This window comes from Pan paniscus, chromosome 4 (assembly GCF_029289425.2).
Source record: "Pan paniscus chromosome 4, NHGRI_mPanPan1-v2.0_pri, whole genome shotgun sequence".
Classification (NCBI taxonomy): Eukaryota; Metazoa; Chordata; class Mammalia; order Primates; family Hominidae; genus Pan; species Pan paniscus.
Window position 1 is genome coordinate 134,013,489 of NC_073253.2, and position 18,383 is coordinate 134,031,871.

General features: G+C 47.8%; 2 protein-coding genes across 4 annotated transcripts in view; one reads left to right on the forward strand and one right to left on the reverse strand.

Moving 5' to 3' along the window:
• Nucleotides 1–7,298: 7,298 nt before the first annotated feature.
• Nucleotides 7,299–18,381, reverse strand: LOC112439857 (proline-rich proteoglycan 2-like). The gene is made up of 2 exons (XM_024928951.3): nt 17,226–18,381; nt 7,299–8,314 (listed from the first exon to the last, which is right to left on the reverse strand). Exons 1-2 carry the CDS (start codon nt 17,784–17,786, stop codon nt 8,300–8,302), a joined length of 576 nt encoding a protein of 191 aa, XP_024784719.2. The 5' UTR covers nt 17,787–18,381; the 3' UTR covers nt 7,299–8,299.
• The window catches only part of CTNNA1 (catenin alpha 1), a 178,318-nt gene continuing 177,006 nt past the window's right edge, over nt 17,072–18,383 (forward strand). For 2 of the 3 annotated variants that reach the window (XM_063604243.1, XM_034960587.3), the window contains exon 1: nt 17,092–17,213. The gene's annotated coding sequence lies outside the window, so the exon portion shown is untranslated. Of the gene's footprint in view, nt 17,214–18,383 lie in introns of all 3 variants that reach the window. The other variant, XM_003829205.7, reaches the window with a different exon arrangement.

Sequence of the window (18,383 nt, forward strand, 5' to 3'; positions counted from 1 at the left end):
CATTTCATTAATGTCTGTCTCCCACACTACTCTGTAAACACTGTAGGTGGATGTGTCTTGTCTGCTTAGGTCACCATTGGGTCCCAAGAGTTTGGCACATAAATATTTACTAAACGAATAAATGAATGAATTCCTCTGGGTTCCCATAACATATGGATATTTCCCCTAGCACCATACTTAGCTCATTACAAGGGCCCATGTTCTTCTTTGTCTCCCCAGCTGACCTATAAGCTCCTTGAGTGGCGGGATGATATTTTGCCAGTGTGACTTGCCAGTGCTTGTCCCATTGCTTAGCAATTAGGCACTCAAAGAATATTTTTGCATAGATGAATAAATGAATAAATGATGATAGGCCAGGCGCGGTGGCTCATGCCTATAATCCCAGTGCCTTGGGAGATGGAGGTGGGTCGATCCCTTAAGCCCAGGAGTTTCAGAACAGCCTGGGCAACATGGTAAAACCTGTCTCTATAAAAACACAAAAATTTACCTTAGGGTGTGGTGGCATGCACCTGTAGTCCCAGCTCCTTGGGAGGCTGAGTTGGTAGGACCTCTTGAGCTCTTGAGCCCAGGTGCTAGAGGTTGCAGTGAGCCATGATTGCGCCACTGCACTGCAGCCTGGGTGACAAAGTGAGACCCTGTTTTTGAAGAAAAAAAAAAAAAAAGATGACAGGCATTCACTCATGTTCTCTTATACTTTATACTTTATTCTTTATACAGCAAAGTGGTCTTAAAAAACACAGGCCAAGTTCGTGCGGTGGCTCATGCCTGTAATCCCAGCACTTTGGGAGGCCAAGATGGGCGGATCACTTGAGTCCAGGAGTTCAAGACCAGCCTGGGCAACATGGTGAAACCCTGTCTCTACAAAAAAATACAAAAATTAGCTGGGCATGGTGGTGCATGTCTGTAGTCCCAACTACACAGGAGGCTGAGGTAGGAGGATTGCTTTAGCCCAGGAGGTTGAGGCTGCAGTAAGCCGTGATTGTGCCACTCCACTCCACCCTGGGTGACAGAGCAGAGTGTACATTTCATGAAGGCTGTTCACCACTGTATCTCCTGGCTTAGTACAATGCACAGCACATAGTAGGTGCTCCAAAATATTTGTTGACTGGGTCAACAAATGAATGAATGAATATGATAATAGCTTTTTGTGATAGAGGGCAGGTGCTGCCAGACTTGCAGGCAGACAGAAGAGTGATTTATTGTGCTTAAAGAAAAAGAGAAACTGGACTGCTAAGAACTGATGGAGCGAGCCAGGAAGGAATCTAGGTTTGCCAGACTCCACTGTGAGCTCATGGAATCTGGGAATCCCAGGGCCAGCTCATGCCACCTGACTCCAGTCAACCCATAATGAAATTCAGTATGCAAAAACCAAAACCAAAGGCTGGGCTGGCTTCTACTTTAAGTCCACCTGTATTCAGAGTGTCCATACAGGGATCTACGGGGGCATGTAAAGATTCCTGGCAGATGTACCTCTTTGCTCTGTTCCAGAAGGTTTTCTTTTTCTCCAAGTGTCTTGGAATTCAAAAGAGATTGTTGTTAGGCAACAGAAACAATGAAAGGAGACAGGTGACTCATTCACCAATACATCTGAAATCTAAAATGTATTAATTTAATTTGGTTTATATTACCATGAAACAATTCTTATTTTGATAGCACATTTCCTACCCCTATAAAAATCTAAAAATGCCACACAAAAAAAGAATTTTTACAATGGTGAATACAAAGAGCCAGGTTTCCAAAATAAAGCCCACTGATACTTTAAAGAGAAGAAGAAAAACACATACCTCCTCCTCCAACTCTGTCTCCTTTAAAACTATTTCTTTTCAGATATAATTTTGCTTGGTTGTCACAGTCTTTAACGTTTCCCCCCTAGGTTCTTTTTCTCCTTTGTTATCAACAAAAAATGAGCATGAAAGGGGCGGGAAGTGTTTGTTTTTATGTACACATCTTTGATCATATCCGAAAGGGAAGAATCATGAACACCCACTGCTGACTGATTTTAAGAACTAAATCTTGATTCTAGTTTCTACAGGGAAGATGAATAACATGAATAAAGAGAAGCTTACACATCTTTCATAAGTGTCAAGGGCCTAAGTTTGGTTCTTTTTATTTAAAATTTAACTCACTGGGTAAAGCCAATGGCATCCTCTGTTAGAAGAGGCCTGAAAGGGATGCAAGTGAAGCCCTCGTCCTGGGACCCCCTAACTCCCCAAACAGCCCCACCTGTCAGACCGCTTGAAGCTGTGCAAAAAGACAAGACGTATATAGCATAAAAACGAGGCATTTAAATCACCTCCATTATGGTATCGTCTTGACAGGAAAACTATTTTGAATGTGGCTTTTCAAGAAAGATTTTTAAAAACCCATTGACATTTCAGAGGCTAAGTGGGAGTGGTTAAGAGCATGGTTCTGGGCCAGGCGCAGTGACTCACACCTGTAATCCCAGCTCTTTGAAAGGCTGAGGTGGGTGGATCACAAGGTCAGAAGTTCAAGACCAGCCTGGCCAATGTGGTGAAACCCTGTCTATACTAAAATACAAAAATTAGCTGGGTGTGGTGGCAGGTGCCTGTAATCCCAGCTACTCGGGAGGCTGAGGCAGGAGAATGGTGTGAACCCGGGAGGTGGAGGTTGCAGTGAGCTGAGATCACGCTCCAGCCTGGGTGACAGAGCAAGACTTCATCTCGAAAAAACAACAACAACTAAAAAACAGCGTGGTTCTGGATTCTGGCAGATCTGGGCCCCAGCACTGCCACATAATCTCAACATGACCTAAGTCTCTGTTTTCTTATTTATAGAATGAGGAATACAACATTAACTACTGTAGGATTGTTGAGAGGCCTGGATGAAATATGAAGCACTTTGCCTGGAGCAGGGGCTCTTGCCTGTAATCCCAGCACTTTGGGAGGCCGAGGCGGGCGGATCACGAGGTCAGGAGATCGAGACCATCCTGACCAACATGGTGAAACCCTATCCCTACTAAAATACAAAAAAAAAATTAGCCAAGTGTGGTGGCGTGAGCCTGTAGTCCCAGCTACTCAGGAGGCTGAGGCAGGGGAATTGCTTGAACCTGGGAGGCGGAGGTTGCAGTGAGCCGAGATCGCGCCACTGCACTCCAGCCTGGTGACAGAGCGAGACTCTGTCTCAAAAAAAATAAAATAAAATAAAAAATAAAGAAATATGAAGCACTTAGCACAGAGCCTGACATACACCAAAGACTTAGTAAATATGAACTATTATTATTTTTACTCATTGAGTGTGTTAATTATTATTGTATGAGCAAATGAATTAATAAGTTTTAGGTATACATGACTTTGTTTTCTGCTCAGGCTTATATTAGGTATCAGTGATTCTCAACTCCGGCTGCACATTAGAATCACCCAGGGAGATTTTTTTAAATGCTAAGTTCCTACTGAAGAACAATTGAATCTGAGTCCTGGGGGTGGTGCCTGAGTATCATATTTTTTAAAAGCTCTCCAGGTGATTCTTGTGTGCTGCCAGAGTTGAGAATTACTGGGCTCTACAGAAATGAGGAAATCCTCTGATGTTAACTAAACCAACAGACAAAACTAGGGTGGGCAGGCCTCCCCTGCTTTTCTCCCACTCATCTGAAAATAAACTGAAAGGCAACCAGGGCCATCAGGCATTGGCTAACCCTGATGTGGCCCACACTTTGGTTTTACCTTTTGTTTTTACTGACTCTTGTCCAAATCTAACTCCTTTTGCTGGCTTTCCTCAGGCTAAGCCAAGAGTCCCTTTAACTTTTTCTATGGAACTTAATTGGCGGAGGGGGTGCTCACCACTTCGTGGCCACGAGTAAAGATTTTCCAATCTTCATTACAAAGCTGCCAAGTCAGCTCTTGTCTTCATCATTCTGACATCTTTACTCATTTTAGTTCTACCTTTCTTTTTTTGTTTTTTTTTGTTTGTTTGTTTTTTGTGATGGGGTCCCCTCTATTGCCCAGGCTGGGGGAGTGCAGTGGCGCCATCCTGGCTCACTACAACCTCCGCCTCCCAGGTTCAAGTGATTTCTGCCTCAGCCTCCTGAGTAGCTAGGACTACAGACGTGCGCCACCACTCCCAGCTAATTTTTGTTTGTTTGTTTGTTTAGTAGAGACAGGCTTTCACCATGTTAGCCAGGGTGGTCTGGAACTCCCGACCTCAAGTGGTCTGCCTGCTTCCACCTCCCAAAGTGCTGGGATTACAGGCATGAACCAATTTACCCGGCCGGCCTGCCTGACTGACTGACTGACTGACTGACTGCCTGCCTGCCTGCCTGCCTGCCTGCCTGCCTTCCTTCCTTCCTTCCTTCCTTCCTTCTTCCCTCCCTTCCTCCCTCCCTCTCTCTCTTTCTTTCTCTTTTCTCTCTTTCTTTCTTTCCCTTCTTCCTTCCTTCCTTCCCTCCCTCCCTCCTTTCTTTCTCTCTCTCACTCTCTCTCTTTCTTTCTTTCTTTCTGACGGAGTCTTGGTCTGTTACCCAGGCTGGAGTGCAGTGACGGGGTTTCACCTTGTTAGCCAGGATGGTCTCAGTCTCCTGACCTCGTGATCCACCCGCCTCGGCCTCCCAAACTGCTGGGATTACAGACTTGTGGAGGCCAGGCACTGTGGCTCACGCCTGTAGTCCCAGAACTTTGGGAGGTGGAGGAGGGCAGATCACTTGAGGTTGGGAATTTGAGACCAGCCATGGTGACGCCATGTCTCTACTAAAAATACAAAAATTAGCTGGGTGTGGTGGCGCGCACCTGTAATCCCAGCAACTCAGGAGCCTGAGGCATGAGCATCGCTTGAACCCTGGAGGTGGAGGTTGCAGTGAGCTGAGATAGCATTACTGCACTCCAGCCTGGGCAACAAACAGAGTGAGACTCTGTCTCAAAAAAAAAAAAAAAAAAGTTGTGGAGTACCTTTCTTAGGGGTTTGGAGTGCCTCAAATGAGACAATATCCAGGAAAGTGCTTTTTAAACTGTGAAGCTATTTACCAGCATGATAATGAAACAATTATGACAGGTAGGTAAATAATAACAAAGTCCTCATGATGTAGAGAATCTCTAAAATGATCTTTGATAGGGTTTTTGTTTTGTTTTTTCCTTAATATTCTTGGCACAGCCTTAAATTTGGTGGGTATGGGCATTATGTTCAGCAACCTAAAGTAAGTTGAAATCTAAAGTTTCAACCCAAATGCCATCAATTGAAATCAGTGACCAAGTCCTTGGCTTTAATGACACTTGATTTTTCTCCTATGTCTATAGCCCATATTCTTTCAGCAAATATTTTTAAAGTGCATTTTATGTTTCAGGCCCTGTGTTAAATTATGGGAGCAAAGAAGTCAAAAAATGAGACAAGTTCTTGTCCTTATGGAGCTCCTCCTAATGGAGGAGGCAGAAAATAAACCAGCAGGCAAACAAGACAATTCTAGAGCAGAACAAGTGCTATAAAGAACACAAATGCAGTGATGTGGTAGAGAGAGACTGGGGTGTTTGAGGTGTGGTCAGGAAAGGCCTCTCTGACCAGATGATATAGAAACTGGCCCTCAGTTGGGCGCGGTGGCTCATGCCTGTAATCCCGCACTTTGGGAGGCTGAGGTGGGCAGATAACGAGGTCAGGAGATCAAGACCATCCTGGCTAACACGGTGAAACCCCATCTCTACTAAAAATAAAAAAATTAGCCGGGCATGGTGGCAGGTGCCTATAGTCCCAGCTGCTCAGAAGGCTGAGGCAGGAGAATGGCGTGAACCCAGGAGGTGGAGCTTGCAGTGAGCTGAGATCACGCCACTGCACTCCAGCCTGGGTGACAGAATGAGACTCCGTCTCAAAAAAAAAAAAAAAAAAAAAAAAAAGGAAAGAAACTGGCCCTCAGGAATGAGAAGGAGCCAGGCTGGTGAAGAGTTAAGGCAAAGAGATTTCCAAGTAGAGAGTACAACAAATGGAAAAATCCTGATGTGGGAAAGGAATTGATGCATTTTAGGCAAAAAGGAGGGCTCTGGTGTTGCAGAGGGCAACACAGTCTCCTGTTTTGGTTTCTCTTTCTCTTAAATGTTGGGTCTGGACCTTCATGCTTTCCTAGCACACATTCTCTAAGTGCAGGTGACTTACACATCTTTCTCTCCACACTGGGTCTTTCCTGAGCTCACGTCTGGATATTTCCCTGTCTATAGAACATTTCCTCATATATGTTTGGTAGGCACTGAAACTAAGCATGACCAAAAATAACTGTCTGCATGACTCTCCACCCACTTCCCCACAAGCTTTACCTCCAGGGCTCTTTCTCTCTCTCTCTGGGTAAATGGCACCACTATTTCCTCACTGATCAAATCAGAAACCTGAAGATGATTCTTGACTTCTCCTTTCCCAGAACCTCCATATCCAATCCATCGGCAAGGCCTAGGCTCCTCTGTTCTTCTGCGTAGCTCCCAAATCCATCCACTCCTTTCCATCCCCACGACACTTACATACTATATACTACACTATGTACTCTAAACCATCTAATCTGTTTTAAAGACCCCTCTGCTCTACTCTACTCCCCTCCCCTCCCCTCCCTTTGTTTAACTACTGGAACATTTGCTGTGTATCCTCACAGACTTAACTACTCATTAATTCAACTGAGTTCCTTTTAACTGCCAGGCACTGCTTTAGGTGCTAGAGTTATAACAGTGAGCAGAGGCCGGGCATAGTGGCCTATGTCTGTAATCCCAGCACTTTGGGAGGCCGAGGTGGGAAGATTCTTCAGGTCAGCAGTTTGAGACCAGGCTGGCCAACATAGTGAAACCCTGTCTCTACGAAAAATACAAAAATTAGCCGGGTGTGGTGTTGCATGCCTGTAATCCCAGTTACTTGGGAGGTTGAGGCAAGAGAATTGCTTGAACCCGGGTGGCGGTGGTTGCAGTGAGCTGAGATCGCACCACTGCATTCCAGCCTGGGCGACAGAGTAAGACTCCATATCAAAAAACAAAACAAAACCAGTGAGCAGAAGAGAAAATATCTGCTTTAATGAATCTTACATTTTATTGAGGGAAGACAGACAATAAATAAATAACCATACAATGTGTTAGGTCAGCAGTCTCCAACCTTTTTGGCACCAGGGACTGGTTTTGTGGGAGCAGGGGGAATGGTTTTGGGATGAAACTGTTCCACCTCAGATCATCAGGCATTACAGGCATTAGATTCTCATAAGGAGCCCACAGCCTAGTTCACAATAGCATTCATGCTCCTACGAACATCTAATGCCGCCGTGATCTGGCAGGAGGTGGAGCTCAGACCTTAATGCTTCCTCACTTGCTGCTCACCTCCTGCTGGGCAGCCTGGTTCCTGGCAGGCCACAGACCTGTACCAGTCTGTTGCCTGGGGTTTGGGGACCCCTGTGTTAGGTGGTTGTAAGTGCTCTGAAGTACATTAGGGTAAGGGAATGAAATGGGGAGGAGGAAAGGGAAATGGGTGCTGGTTTTATTTTATTTCTTTAAATTTTGAGACAGGCTCTCACTCTGTTGCCCAGGCTGGAGTGCAGTAGTGCAATCATAGCTCACTGCAGCCTTGACCTTCTGTGCTCAAGTGATCCTCCTGCCTCAGCCTCCTGTGTAGCTGGGACTACAAGTGTATGCCATCACACTTAGCTAATTCTTAAATTTTTCATAGAGACAATTTCTTGCTATGCTGCTCAGGCTGGTCTCAAACTCTTGAGCTCAAGTGATTCTCCCACTTTGGCCTCCCATAGTGCTGGGATTATAAGCATGAGCCTCTGTGACTGGCTGCTGGTGCTATTTTACAGAGTGGTCAGGGAAAGCCTGTTGGACAACGTGACATTTGGGCAGAGATCTGGGTGATGGAGTGACTAAGGGCTATCAGAGGGATGACCATTCCAAGCAGAGAGAACTGGAAAGGTAAAGGCCCTGAGGTCTGAGGGTGCTTGATGCCTTACAGGAATGTCTAGACCACAACGTGGGCTTGAATGGAAAGATAGAGAGAAAAAGCCAAAGACGGGTCTGAGATGACTGGGTGAGATCAAATAAATTTTATTCAGAGTGAGATGGGAAGCACTGGAGGGTGATTTTTTTTTTCCTTTACTTTCCAACTTTTATTTTTGGTTCAGAGGGTACATGTGCATGGATAAATTAATTGCATGTCATGGGGGTTTGGTGTAAAGATTATTTTGTCACCCAGGTAATAAGCGTAGTAAGCCATAGGTAGTTTTTCGATCCTCACGCTCCTCCCACCCTCCGCTCTCAAGTAGGCCCAGGTGTCTTCGGTTTTCTCCTTTGTATCCACGCGTACTCAGTGTTTCTGGAGGGGTTCTGAATAGAGTGGTGTGTTTTCACTGGCTCTGCCACTATGAGAAAAGAGCATTAAGATAATATGTATATGCTGTTCAAACGTAAATGCAATATTATGTGCATTGCTTCACTATCTTCTTTCTTCCAAAGTGAATTTTTTTAAAAAACAAAATATGATCCTGTCATCCTTTGTTTAGAATCCTTTGTGGTTCTCCATTCCCCTAAGGGTCAAGTCTAAACCCTCACCAAGCCCTCCCGAGTCTGGCCTCTACCTACCTCAGCAGCTCCCAAATCACAGAAAGTTTTTCCTAGATGGGACTCGGGGCCTTCAACCTTCCTTGTTCCCTTGGTCTAAAATGAAGTTATTTCCTGCCCTCCCCATCTACCTTGTCAACATCGTGCCAAGCACTATTCTAGGCACCAGGGATACAGCACTGAACAAAATAGACAAAAACTCTAGCCCTTGTGTGGCTGAAATTCTAACAGGAATAAGACAGAAGAAAAGCAATAAATTATATACGATATATGACTATTTTAAATTTTAAATATGTATTAAATATATATTTTTAAAATATGATTTTATATATCAGGAGGGTGATATAAGCTAAGGAGAACACTGAACAAGGAAGAGGGGGGTGAGATGTTGAGAAACGGGTTGCAATTTTGAATAAGGTGGCCAAGCAGAAGCCTCACTGAGAAGGTGCCTGGCAGAGGTGAGGGAGCAAGTCAGGCAGCTATTTGGAGGAGAGCATTCCAGGCAGGAAGCAAACGCCCTAAGGCAAGAGCCTACTTGATAGCAAAGAGGACACTGTGTCAGAGAAGAGTATGGGGGCAGGTGAGGGCCTTACTTCTCTGTACTTTGAGTGAGATGGGAGCCACTGGAGGGTCTGGGTGGAGCAGGAGTGACATGCTTGGACTTTTTTTTTTTTTTTAGACGGAGTCTCGCTCTGTCGCCCAGGCTGGAGTGCAGTGGTGCGATCTGGGCTCACTGCAAGATCTGCCTCCCTGGTTCATGCCATTTTCCTGCCTCAGCCTCCCAAGTAGCTGGGACTACAGGTGCCCGCCACCACGCCCGGCTAATTTTTTGTATTTTAGTAGAGACGGGGTTTCACCGTGTTAGCCAGGATGGTCTCCATCTCCTGACCTCGTGATCCGCCCGCCTCAGCCTTCCAAAGTGCTGGGATTACAGGCATGAGCCACTGTGCCTGGCCACTTGGACTTACTTTCTAACAAGATCACTCAGGCTGCTGAACTTAAACTAGACCGAGGGAGGCAAGTGCAGAAGTAGGGAGACCAGTTGGGCTCCCCTGGCAAAATTGAGGCTAAGAGATGATGGTGGCTTGATTCAGGATGGTAACAATGGTGATGGTAAAAAGTTAGTGGCTTCTGGGCCTGGTGCGTTGGCTCATGCCTGTAATCCCCGCACTTTGGGAGGCCAAGGTGGGTGGATTGCTTGAGGTTAGGAGTTCGAGACCAGCCTGGCCAACACAGCGAAACCCCGTCTCTACTGAAAAAAATACAAAAATTGCTGGGTGTGGTGGCGGGCACCTGTAATCCCAGCTAATCGGGAGGTTGAGGCAGGAGAACTGCTTGAACCTGAGAGGCGGAGTTTGCAGTGAGCCGAGACTGCGCCACTGCACTCCAGCCTGAGCAACAGAGTGAGACTCCGTCTCAAAAAAAAAAAAAAAAGTTAGTGGGTTCTGACTCTATTTCGAAGGCAGAAGTACAGGGTCTAAGGAATCAGATTTGAAATGCATGCAAGAAATAAAATAGCCAAGGATAACGCCAAGGTTTTTGGCCTCAGCCATGGCCAAAATGAGAGGATGGAGTTGCCATCTAAGGAAATTAAGAAAACTATGGGATAAGTAGGTTTGGACAGTGGTATTAGGAAATCAGTTTTGGACATACAGACATATAAAGTTTGAGATGGGCTGGGCATGGTGGCTCATGCCATTTAATTTCTGTAATCCTTTGGGAGGCCAAGGCAGGAGGATCACTTGAGCTCGGAGTTTGAGACCTGCCTGGGGAAGATAGCAAGACCTCATCTCTACTAAAAAAAAAAAAAAAAAAAAAAAAAAAAGCTGTGTGTGGCGGCACATACCTGTAGTCCCAGCTACTTGGGAGGCTGAGGATCATTTGAGTCTGGGAGATCAAGGCTTCATTGAGCTATGATCAAACCACTGTATTCCAACCTAGGTGATGGAGTGAGACCCTGGCTCAAAAATAAGATAAAGTTTGAGATGCCTAGATGCCTATTGGCTATCTAAGTGGAAACATCAAGTAGGGAGCTGGATAAGTGAGCTGCAAATTCAGGGGAAAGGTTCAGGTTAGGGATATATACCTGGAGTTGTCAGCATATTTCAAGTCAAAAGACTGGCATCAATGGGTTAATGACAGCTATTAGTAGAAAAAGAAGTCCAAGGACAGAGCCCTGGGACGCTTTACCAGAAATTTATAACTTCAGGCTGGAGTGCACTGCAAACTCCGCCTCTCGGGTTCAAGTGATTCTCCTACCCCAGCCTCTGGAGTAGCTGGGATTATAGGCATGTGCCACCACACCCAGCTAACTTTTTTTTTTTTTTTTTTTTTTTGAGACAGAGTTTTGCTCTTGTCGCCCAGGCTGGGGTGCAATGGTGTGATCTTGGCTCACTGAAACCTCTGCCTACCAGGTTCAAGCGATTTTCCTGCCTCAGCCTCCCAAGTAGCTGGGACTACAGGCATGTACCACTATGCCCAGCTAACTTTGTATTTTTAAGGAGATGGGGTTTCACCATGTCTGGTCTCGAACTCCTGACCTCAGGTAATCTGCACACCTCTGCCTCCCAAAGTGCTGGGATTACAGGCATGAGCCACCACGCCTGGCCATAATTTTTGTATTTTTAGTAGAGATGGGGTTTCACCATGTTGTTCAGGCTGGTCTCGAACTCCCAACCTCGGGTGATCCACCCGCCTCGGCCTCCCAAAGTGCTGGGATTACAGGCATGAGCCACCACGCCTGGCCATAATTTTTGTATTTTTAGTAGAGATGGGGTTTCACCATGTTGTTCAGGCTGGTCTCGAACTCCCAACCTCGGGTGATCCACCCGCCTCGGCCTCCCAAAGTGCTGGGATTACAGGTGTGAGCCACCGCACCCAGCCAAAGTTTTTAACTTTTTTTTATCTCAAGACTCCTTTACACTATAAAAAATTTGGAGATCTCAAAGAACTCTTGCTTATGAAAGTTTTATCTATCAATATTTACTATAGGCCTGGCAGGGTGGCTCACACCTGTAATCTCAACACTTTGGGAGGCTGAGGCAGCAGGATCACTGAGGCTTGGAGTTCAAAACCAGCTTGGTCAACAGAGTGAGACCCCTGTTTCTACAAAAGAAAAATTTAAAAATTAGCCACACGTGGTGGTGTGCATCTGTAGTCCCAGCTACTCGGGAGGCTGAGGTGGAAGGATTGCTTGCACCCGGGAGATCAAGGCTACACTGAGCTATGATAGCACCACTGCACTCCAGCCTGGGCAACAGAGCAAGACCCTGTATTAGAAATTAAAATAAACAATTTCAAAATATTTATTAATTCATTAAAAAATAACAATAGCAAGTCCATTACATGTTATCAATAAATAACATTTTTGAAAAGAAAAATAACCATGTTTTCTAAAACAAAAGAAAAATTCAGGGAGAACTGTTGTTGTTTTGCATTTTTACAAATCTCTATCTGACTTAATAAAAGATAGCTGGATTCTCATATGTGCTTTCACATTCCATGTGATGCCACATCATACATCATTTAGCCTGTGGAATACTCTACTGTACACCCGGGAGAAAATGAGCATAAAAAAGCAAATGATATTTTAGAATTATTGTGAAAATAGTTTTTACCACATTACTCCCTGAAAAGTTATCAGTGATGTCCGGACTATACTTTGAGAATCCCTGCTCTAACATTTAGAGGTTAGGAGGAATTAGAAGGCATCATCAATGGAGACTAAGAAGCTTAGCCAGGAAGGCTGGATGGAAATCAGGAAAGCCTGGTGCCCTGGAGGCCCAATGAAGAAAGTGTTTCAAGGAGGAGAGTGACCAAATGCTGCTGATTGTACAAGTCAACTGAGGAAGGAGACTGACCATTGGATTTTGCAACATGGAGGCCATCAGGGACCTTCATAAAAGCAGTTTTGGTGGAAAGGCGAATGCTAAAGCCAGACTGGAGATGAGTCACCACATAAAGGTCACTTCTCAGGTCTCCGAATCCCAGGGTAGTTAATTTACCCACAAACCTACATGTATCTCTCCCCTATCTTCACACTTGCCTTTCTTTTTTCCTGGTTTACGTGTGTGTGTGTGTGTGTGTGTGTGTGTGTGTGTGTGTGTGTGTGTGTGTGTATTGACACAGGGTCTCAATCTGTTGCTCAGGCTGGAGTGCAGTGGTGCAATCTCGCCTCACAGCAAACTCCACCTCCCTGGCTCAAGTGATCCTCCCACCTCAGCCCTCTCCACATAGCTGGGACTACAGGCGCATGCCACCACACCCAGCTAATTTTTGTATCCTTTGTAAAGACAGGGTTTTGCCATGTTGTGCAGGCTGGTCTCCAACTCCTGAACGCAAACGATCCTCCGCCTCAGCCTCCCAGAGTGCTGGAATTACCAGCATGAGCCACCGTGCCCGGTCAGTTTACCTGTTTTAGTATCTGTCTTCATCATTACCTTTAAGTGGTGTGAAAACAGGGATCAAGTCAGTCTCAGTTTTTATTCACTTCCTCAGCACACAGCAAGTGCCTGGGATATAGAGAATGCTCCAGCCTTCCCTGGTAAGCTTTTCACGGTTTCTCAGGAGTAGGAAACTGACTCTCTTTAGGCACACTGCAAATCTCTCATATCTTCCTGTCACCTTACCCTTCTTTTCCCAAAACAAACCCTGCAATTTCATCTTCAGGGTCCCATGCTTAGAGAGATCCCATGCTGGCTGGGCGCAGTGGCTCACACCTGTAATCCCAGCACTTTGGGAGGCTAAGGCAGGCAGATCACAAGGTCAAGAGATTGAGACCATCCTGGCCAACATGCTGAAACCCCATCTCTACTAAAAATACAAAAATTAGTTGGGCGTGGTGGCAGGCACCTGTAGTCCCAGCTACTCGGGAGGCTGAGGCAGGAGAATCGCTTGAACCCAGGAGGCGGAGGTTGTAGTGAACCGAGATCACACCACTGCACTCCAGCCTGGTGACAGAGCAAGACTCCGTCTCAAAAAATAAATAAATAAATAAAAATAAAAAATAATAATAATAAAGAAAGAGCCCATGCTTGGTTTAATACTCTGCTGTTGCTGTCTTAAAATGGTTAATAGTTTTTGAACAAGGGGCCTTAAAATTAAGAATCTTGTCCTGAGTGAAGTGATGAATATACAAAGTTATGGAGCATAATCCTTTAACTCTGTCTCTTGTTACTTCATCCAAATACTTTATTGACTGATTACTATTGTGTTAGGCTGTTCTTGTATTGCTAAAAAGAAATACCTGAGACTGTGTAATTTATAAAGAAAAAACAGGCCAGGTGCGGTGGCTTATGCCTGTATCCCAGCACTTTGGGAGGCCGAGGCAGGCGGATCACCTGAGGTCAAGAGTTCGAGACCAGCCCGGCCAACACGGTAAAACTCCGTCTCTACTGAAAATACAAAAATTAGCCAGGCGTGGTGGTGTGCACCTGTAATCCCAGCTACTTGGGAAGCTGAGGCAGGAGAATCGTTTGAATCCAGGAGGTAGAGGTTGCAGTCTGGGTGACAAAAGCGAAACTCCGTCACACACACACACACACACACACACACACACACACACACACACAAAAGAAAAGAAAAAACGTTTAATTGGCTCATGGTTCTGCAGGCTGTATAAGCAAGGCCTGGGCATCTGCTCTACTTTCTGGAGAGGCCTCAGGGAACTTTTACTCATGGTGGAAGGTGAAGCTGGAGCAGGCACATTACATGCTGAAAGCAGGAGCAGGAGGGGGCTGAGGTGCCACATCTTTTTGTTTTTGAGACAGGGTCTCACTCCATTGCCCAGGCTGGAGTGTAGTGGCACAATCATGGCTCACTGCAGCCTCAATCTCCCCAGGCTCAGGTGATCTTCCACCTGAGCCCCCCAAGTAGCTGGGACTACAGGCACACACCACCATGCCTGGCTTATTTTTTTTTTTTTGAGACAGACTTTTGCTTTTGTTGCCAAGGTTGGAGTGTAATGGCGTGATCTCGGCTCCACCTCTGCCTCCCAGGTTCAAATGATTCTCCTGCCTCAGCGTCCCGAGTAGCTGGGATTACAGGCGCATGCCACTATGCCCTGCTAATTTTGTACTTTTAGTAGAGATGGGGTTTCACCATGTTGCCCCAGGCTGGTCTTGAACTCCTGACCTCAGGTGATCTGCCCGCTTTGGCCTCCTGAAGTGCTGGGACTATAGGCGTGAGCCACGGTGCCCAGCCTGCTTGGCTAATTTTTTTGTATTTTTTTGTAGAGATGGGTTTTCACCATGTTGCCCAGGCTGGTCTCGAACTCCTGGGCTCAAGCTATCCGCCCGCCTTGGCTTCTCAAAAGTGTTGGGATTACAGGTGTGAGCCACTGTGCCTGGCCGGTGCTACACTTTAAAACGACTACATTTCATGAGAATTCCCTTAGTACCTGGAGGACAGCACCAAGCCATGAGGGATCCTCCTCTATTACCCAAATGCCTCCCACCAGCCCCACCTCCAACACTGGGGATTACATTTCAATGTGAGATTTGGGCAGGGACAAATATCCAAAATATATGAATTATGTTCTGAGTTAGCCAGGTGAAGTAGAGGGACGCCAAAGCCACTCTAGGCAGAGGGGACTACAGGAGCAAAGACCCTGCAGCCAGAAACAGGACAGGGGTAGTTGGACAAGAATGACCTTGTCAGGGTTTGCCTTTTTCTTTTTCTTTTTGAGACAGAGTCTCACTGTGTTGCCCAGGCTGGAGTGCAGTGGTGCAGTCATGGTTCACTGCAGCCTGGAACTCCCAGGCTCAAGCGATCCTCCCACCTCAGCCTCCCAAGTAGCTGGGACTACAGGTAGGTGCCACTACACCCAGCTATGTTTTTGTATTTTTTTGTAGACACGGGGTTCTATCATTTTGCCCAGGCTGGTCTCCTGAGCTCATGTGATCTACCCATCTTGGCCTCCCAAAGTGCTGGGATTACTTGTGTGAGCCACTGTGCCCATCCTCTCTTTCTTAAAGGTTGTTCTCTCCGCACTTCATGGTCCTATTGCCCTTTGTCAGCATCTGTTAACTAGCACAGGCCCACAGTACTTTGAATTACAGTGGGCACATTCACCCACAGATGTTCACTAGGCACTCCCTAGGGGATGGGCAATGTGCTGGGTGCTGCAGGAGATACAGCTCCTGCTTTCCAGAAGTTTATATTCCCTTGGGGGAGAGGGAGATGTGAGGAGTAGAGGGTAAACACGGTAAGGGCAGGTCTCCCTAGCACCCTGCTCTCTATTCAGCACAAGGCCAGCAGCGGACATCGTCGTCTTGCATTATTCAGGTTTATAGGCCAATACTGAAATCTATCTTATTCATCATCCCGTGAGCAGGGGAAACATCATTAGGGTTTTCTATACCAGGCTGATAGTGAGCATGTAGTATTTTTTGTTTTTTTGTGTTGTTTGTTTGCTTTGTAATTTTGTTTTCTTTTGTTTTTGGAGTATTCACTATGAAGATAAGAAAGGGTGAGAATAAAATGCCCCAAATGACCAGAGGAATAGAGATAGAAGTCAGGTCCCTCAAATTTGTTGGAGGAGGGGGACAAGCTGGGAGGGGGGACGTGCTGGGGGCAGGGCGGGAACAAGCCCAAAAAGGGACAGCTGCTGTGGTGCCTCTTTTGTGTTTGTAAATGTCCTCCCCGCAAGGTGGCTCTAGCCTGTAATCCCAGCACTTTGGGAGGCTGAGGAGGATTTCTTGAGCCCATGAGTTTGAGACCAGCCTGGCAACATAGTGAGACTCTGTGTCTGTAGTTCCAGCTACTCCGGAGGCTGAGGTGGGAGGGTCGGTTGTCCAGGGATTTGAGGCTGCAGTGAGCCGTGATCGCGACACTCCACTCCAGCCTGGGCGACAGAGGGAGACCCCGTCTTAAAAAAAAAAAAAAAAAAAAAAAGTCCTTGATCAAGAGGGCTTCGGGTGTTTCCATCTGTGGAGTGAGGGGACGGGTTAGGTGAATTCTAGGGGCGCTTCCACCTCACATTATGAAAGGTCCTGAGAGTCAGATTCTAGTTCCACTGTGTCCCGAAGCTGTGGGGCCTTTCCTTAGCCTCCGCTTCTCCTTCTGTAAAGCCAGGTAGTTGGCCTAGATCACTTTTCCAGAAGACTGTGACTCCGGGACACCTGTGACACTCTTGAGGGGAGCGTGCCCAGTACCCCTTGTCGCGTCTCTGGGATTCCGCCGGGGTGGGGGCCCGCGCGAGGCCGCCCCTGAGCCTCACCTGTGCGCGGAGCGGTGACTCACCTGCCCTCCCGCAGCCCTCCCCGCCCGCGGGCTGTTCCAGGAGTCACCGCTCCTCCTCCCTCTCAGGGGTCACTCCCGGCCTAAGCTCCCACTAGGGGCCGGGAAGGAAGGAATTCTGAGGTGGGCGGCGGGGAGGAAGAGGTCCCTCGGGGGTCCCGGTCCGGCGTTGCCAGACTCTCTTCGCGGTGGGGGCCTTCCCTTTCCCCAAAAGCGGAGGCCGGAACGGCCGGGAGGAGCGGGCGGGGCGGCGGCGGGAGGCGCCGGGAAGAGCGAGCCGGAGGGAGGTGCCAGGAAGGGCGGGCGGGGCCGGGACAGGGGCGGGGGCCGCAGGCGGGGGGCGGGCCGGGGGCGGGGGCGTGAGGCGGCCCATTTCCTCCTCCTAGCCGGACTGGAGGGAGACAAAGCAGCGGCCGTCTGCTTCGGGCCTCTGGAATTTAGCGCTCGCCCAGCTAGCTGCAGGTAACTTCGTACCTCCCTCCTCGCGGGCGCGGTCTCTCGGGCCAGGCCGAGAGGGTCCTTGGGCCGGGCCGTCCCAAGCTGGGCCCCGCGAGCGGCGGGCGGGCGAGCGGGCGGGGCGCGGTTTCTTCGGCGACGTCGCCGGGAATTGGGCCCCGGGCGGGCGTGGGACCCGCGTCGGGCCGGCGGCCCCTTCCCCCTCAGGGCCCGAGTATGGGGCCCGGGCGGGCACGGCCGGCGCTTCCCAGCGCTCGGGAAGTCGGGGGGCCGCCGCGGCTGGGGAGGAGAAACTATAGGCCCAGCGCCGCCGCCGCGTTTCCTCTTGGAAAAGTTTTCTCGCGGTTTCCAAACTTTGTTACCGCGGCCTCGGCGCGCGCGGCAGCCCCGCGCCGGGCCCCTCGGCCGCCTTCCTTCCCTGGGGCGGTGTGTCTGGGAGCCGCTTTCCGGGGAAGTGATTGTCGTCCGGCTCCGAGGCATTCCTGCCCCCTCCCCCTTCCCGGCCGCTGAGACTTCCCGGTGGGGCGGCGGGGACGCGGGCTGGGCGAACCGGGAGGCTGGAGCCCGGGCTTCTCCCATACAGCTTCGCCGTAGGTGGGCCACACCCGTGTGGACTTTTGGCGTGACCGTCCACTTGGACTCGGAGATTACTCAGCTTTCCTGGGTTTCTTGTCGGTTGGACGCACTTAGCTTTCAGCCCTAGTTTTCAGGAGTGGCATTAGAGAGTTTTTTTTTTTTTTTTAATTGTTGACTTTTAAAGGAGCGTGTGTGTGCGTGCGAGTGTGAAGCACTTGTTGGAAAAAATGTTGCCTGAATGAATGCCTGACCTTTGCTTGGCAGCAGTGGCTTCCCAGTAATGCAGGCGGCGGTTGGCCCAATTCCAAGGTTGACTCCCTCTTACGTCCTCTTGCATCTTGGTGACATTTTTTTGGTGCGTGTGTTTTGTACAGAATTTACAATTATTTGGAAAAGAGCGAGATATGTCAAGTCTACGACTAAATTCGGGGCATTTTATATTTATGATGAAGGAAATGCTTACATCATTGTTGGGACAGGATAGGCATTTTGTGGAGCGGATATTTGTGTTTAGTCAGCAGTGATTTTTAAATACTGGACAGGTGGGTGTTACTTTAAGGAACAGAATTTATAAATCGAATTAATTAAGATGTGTTATTT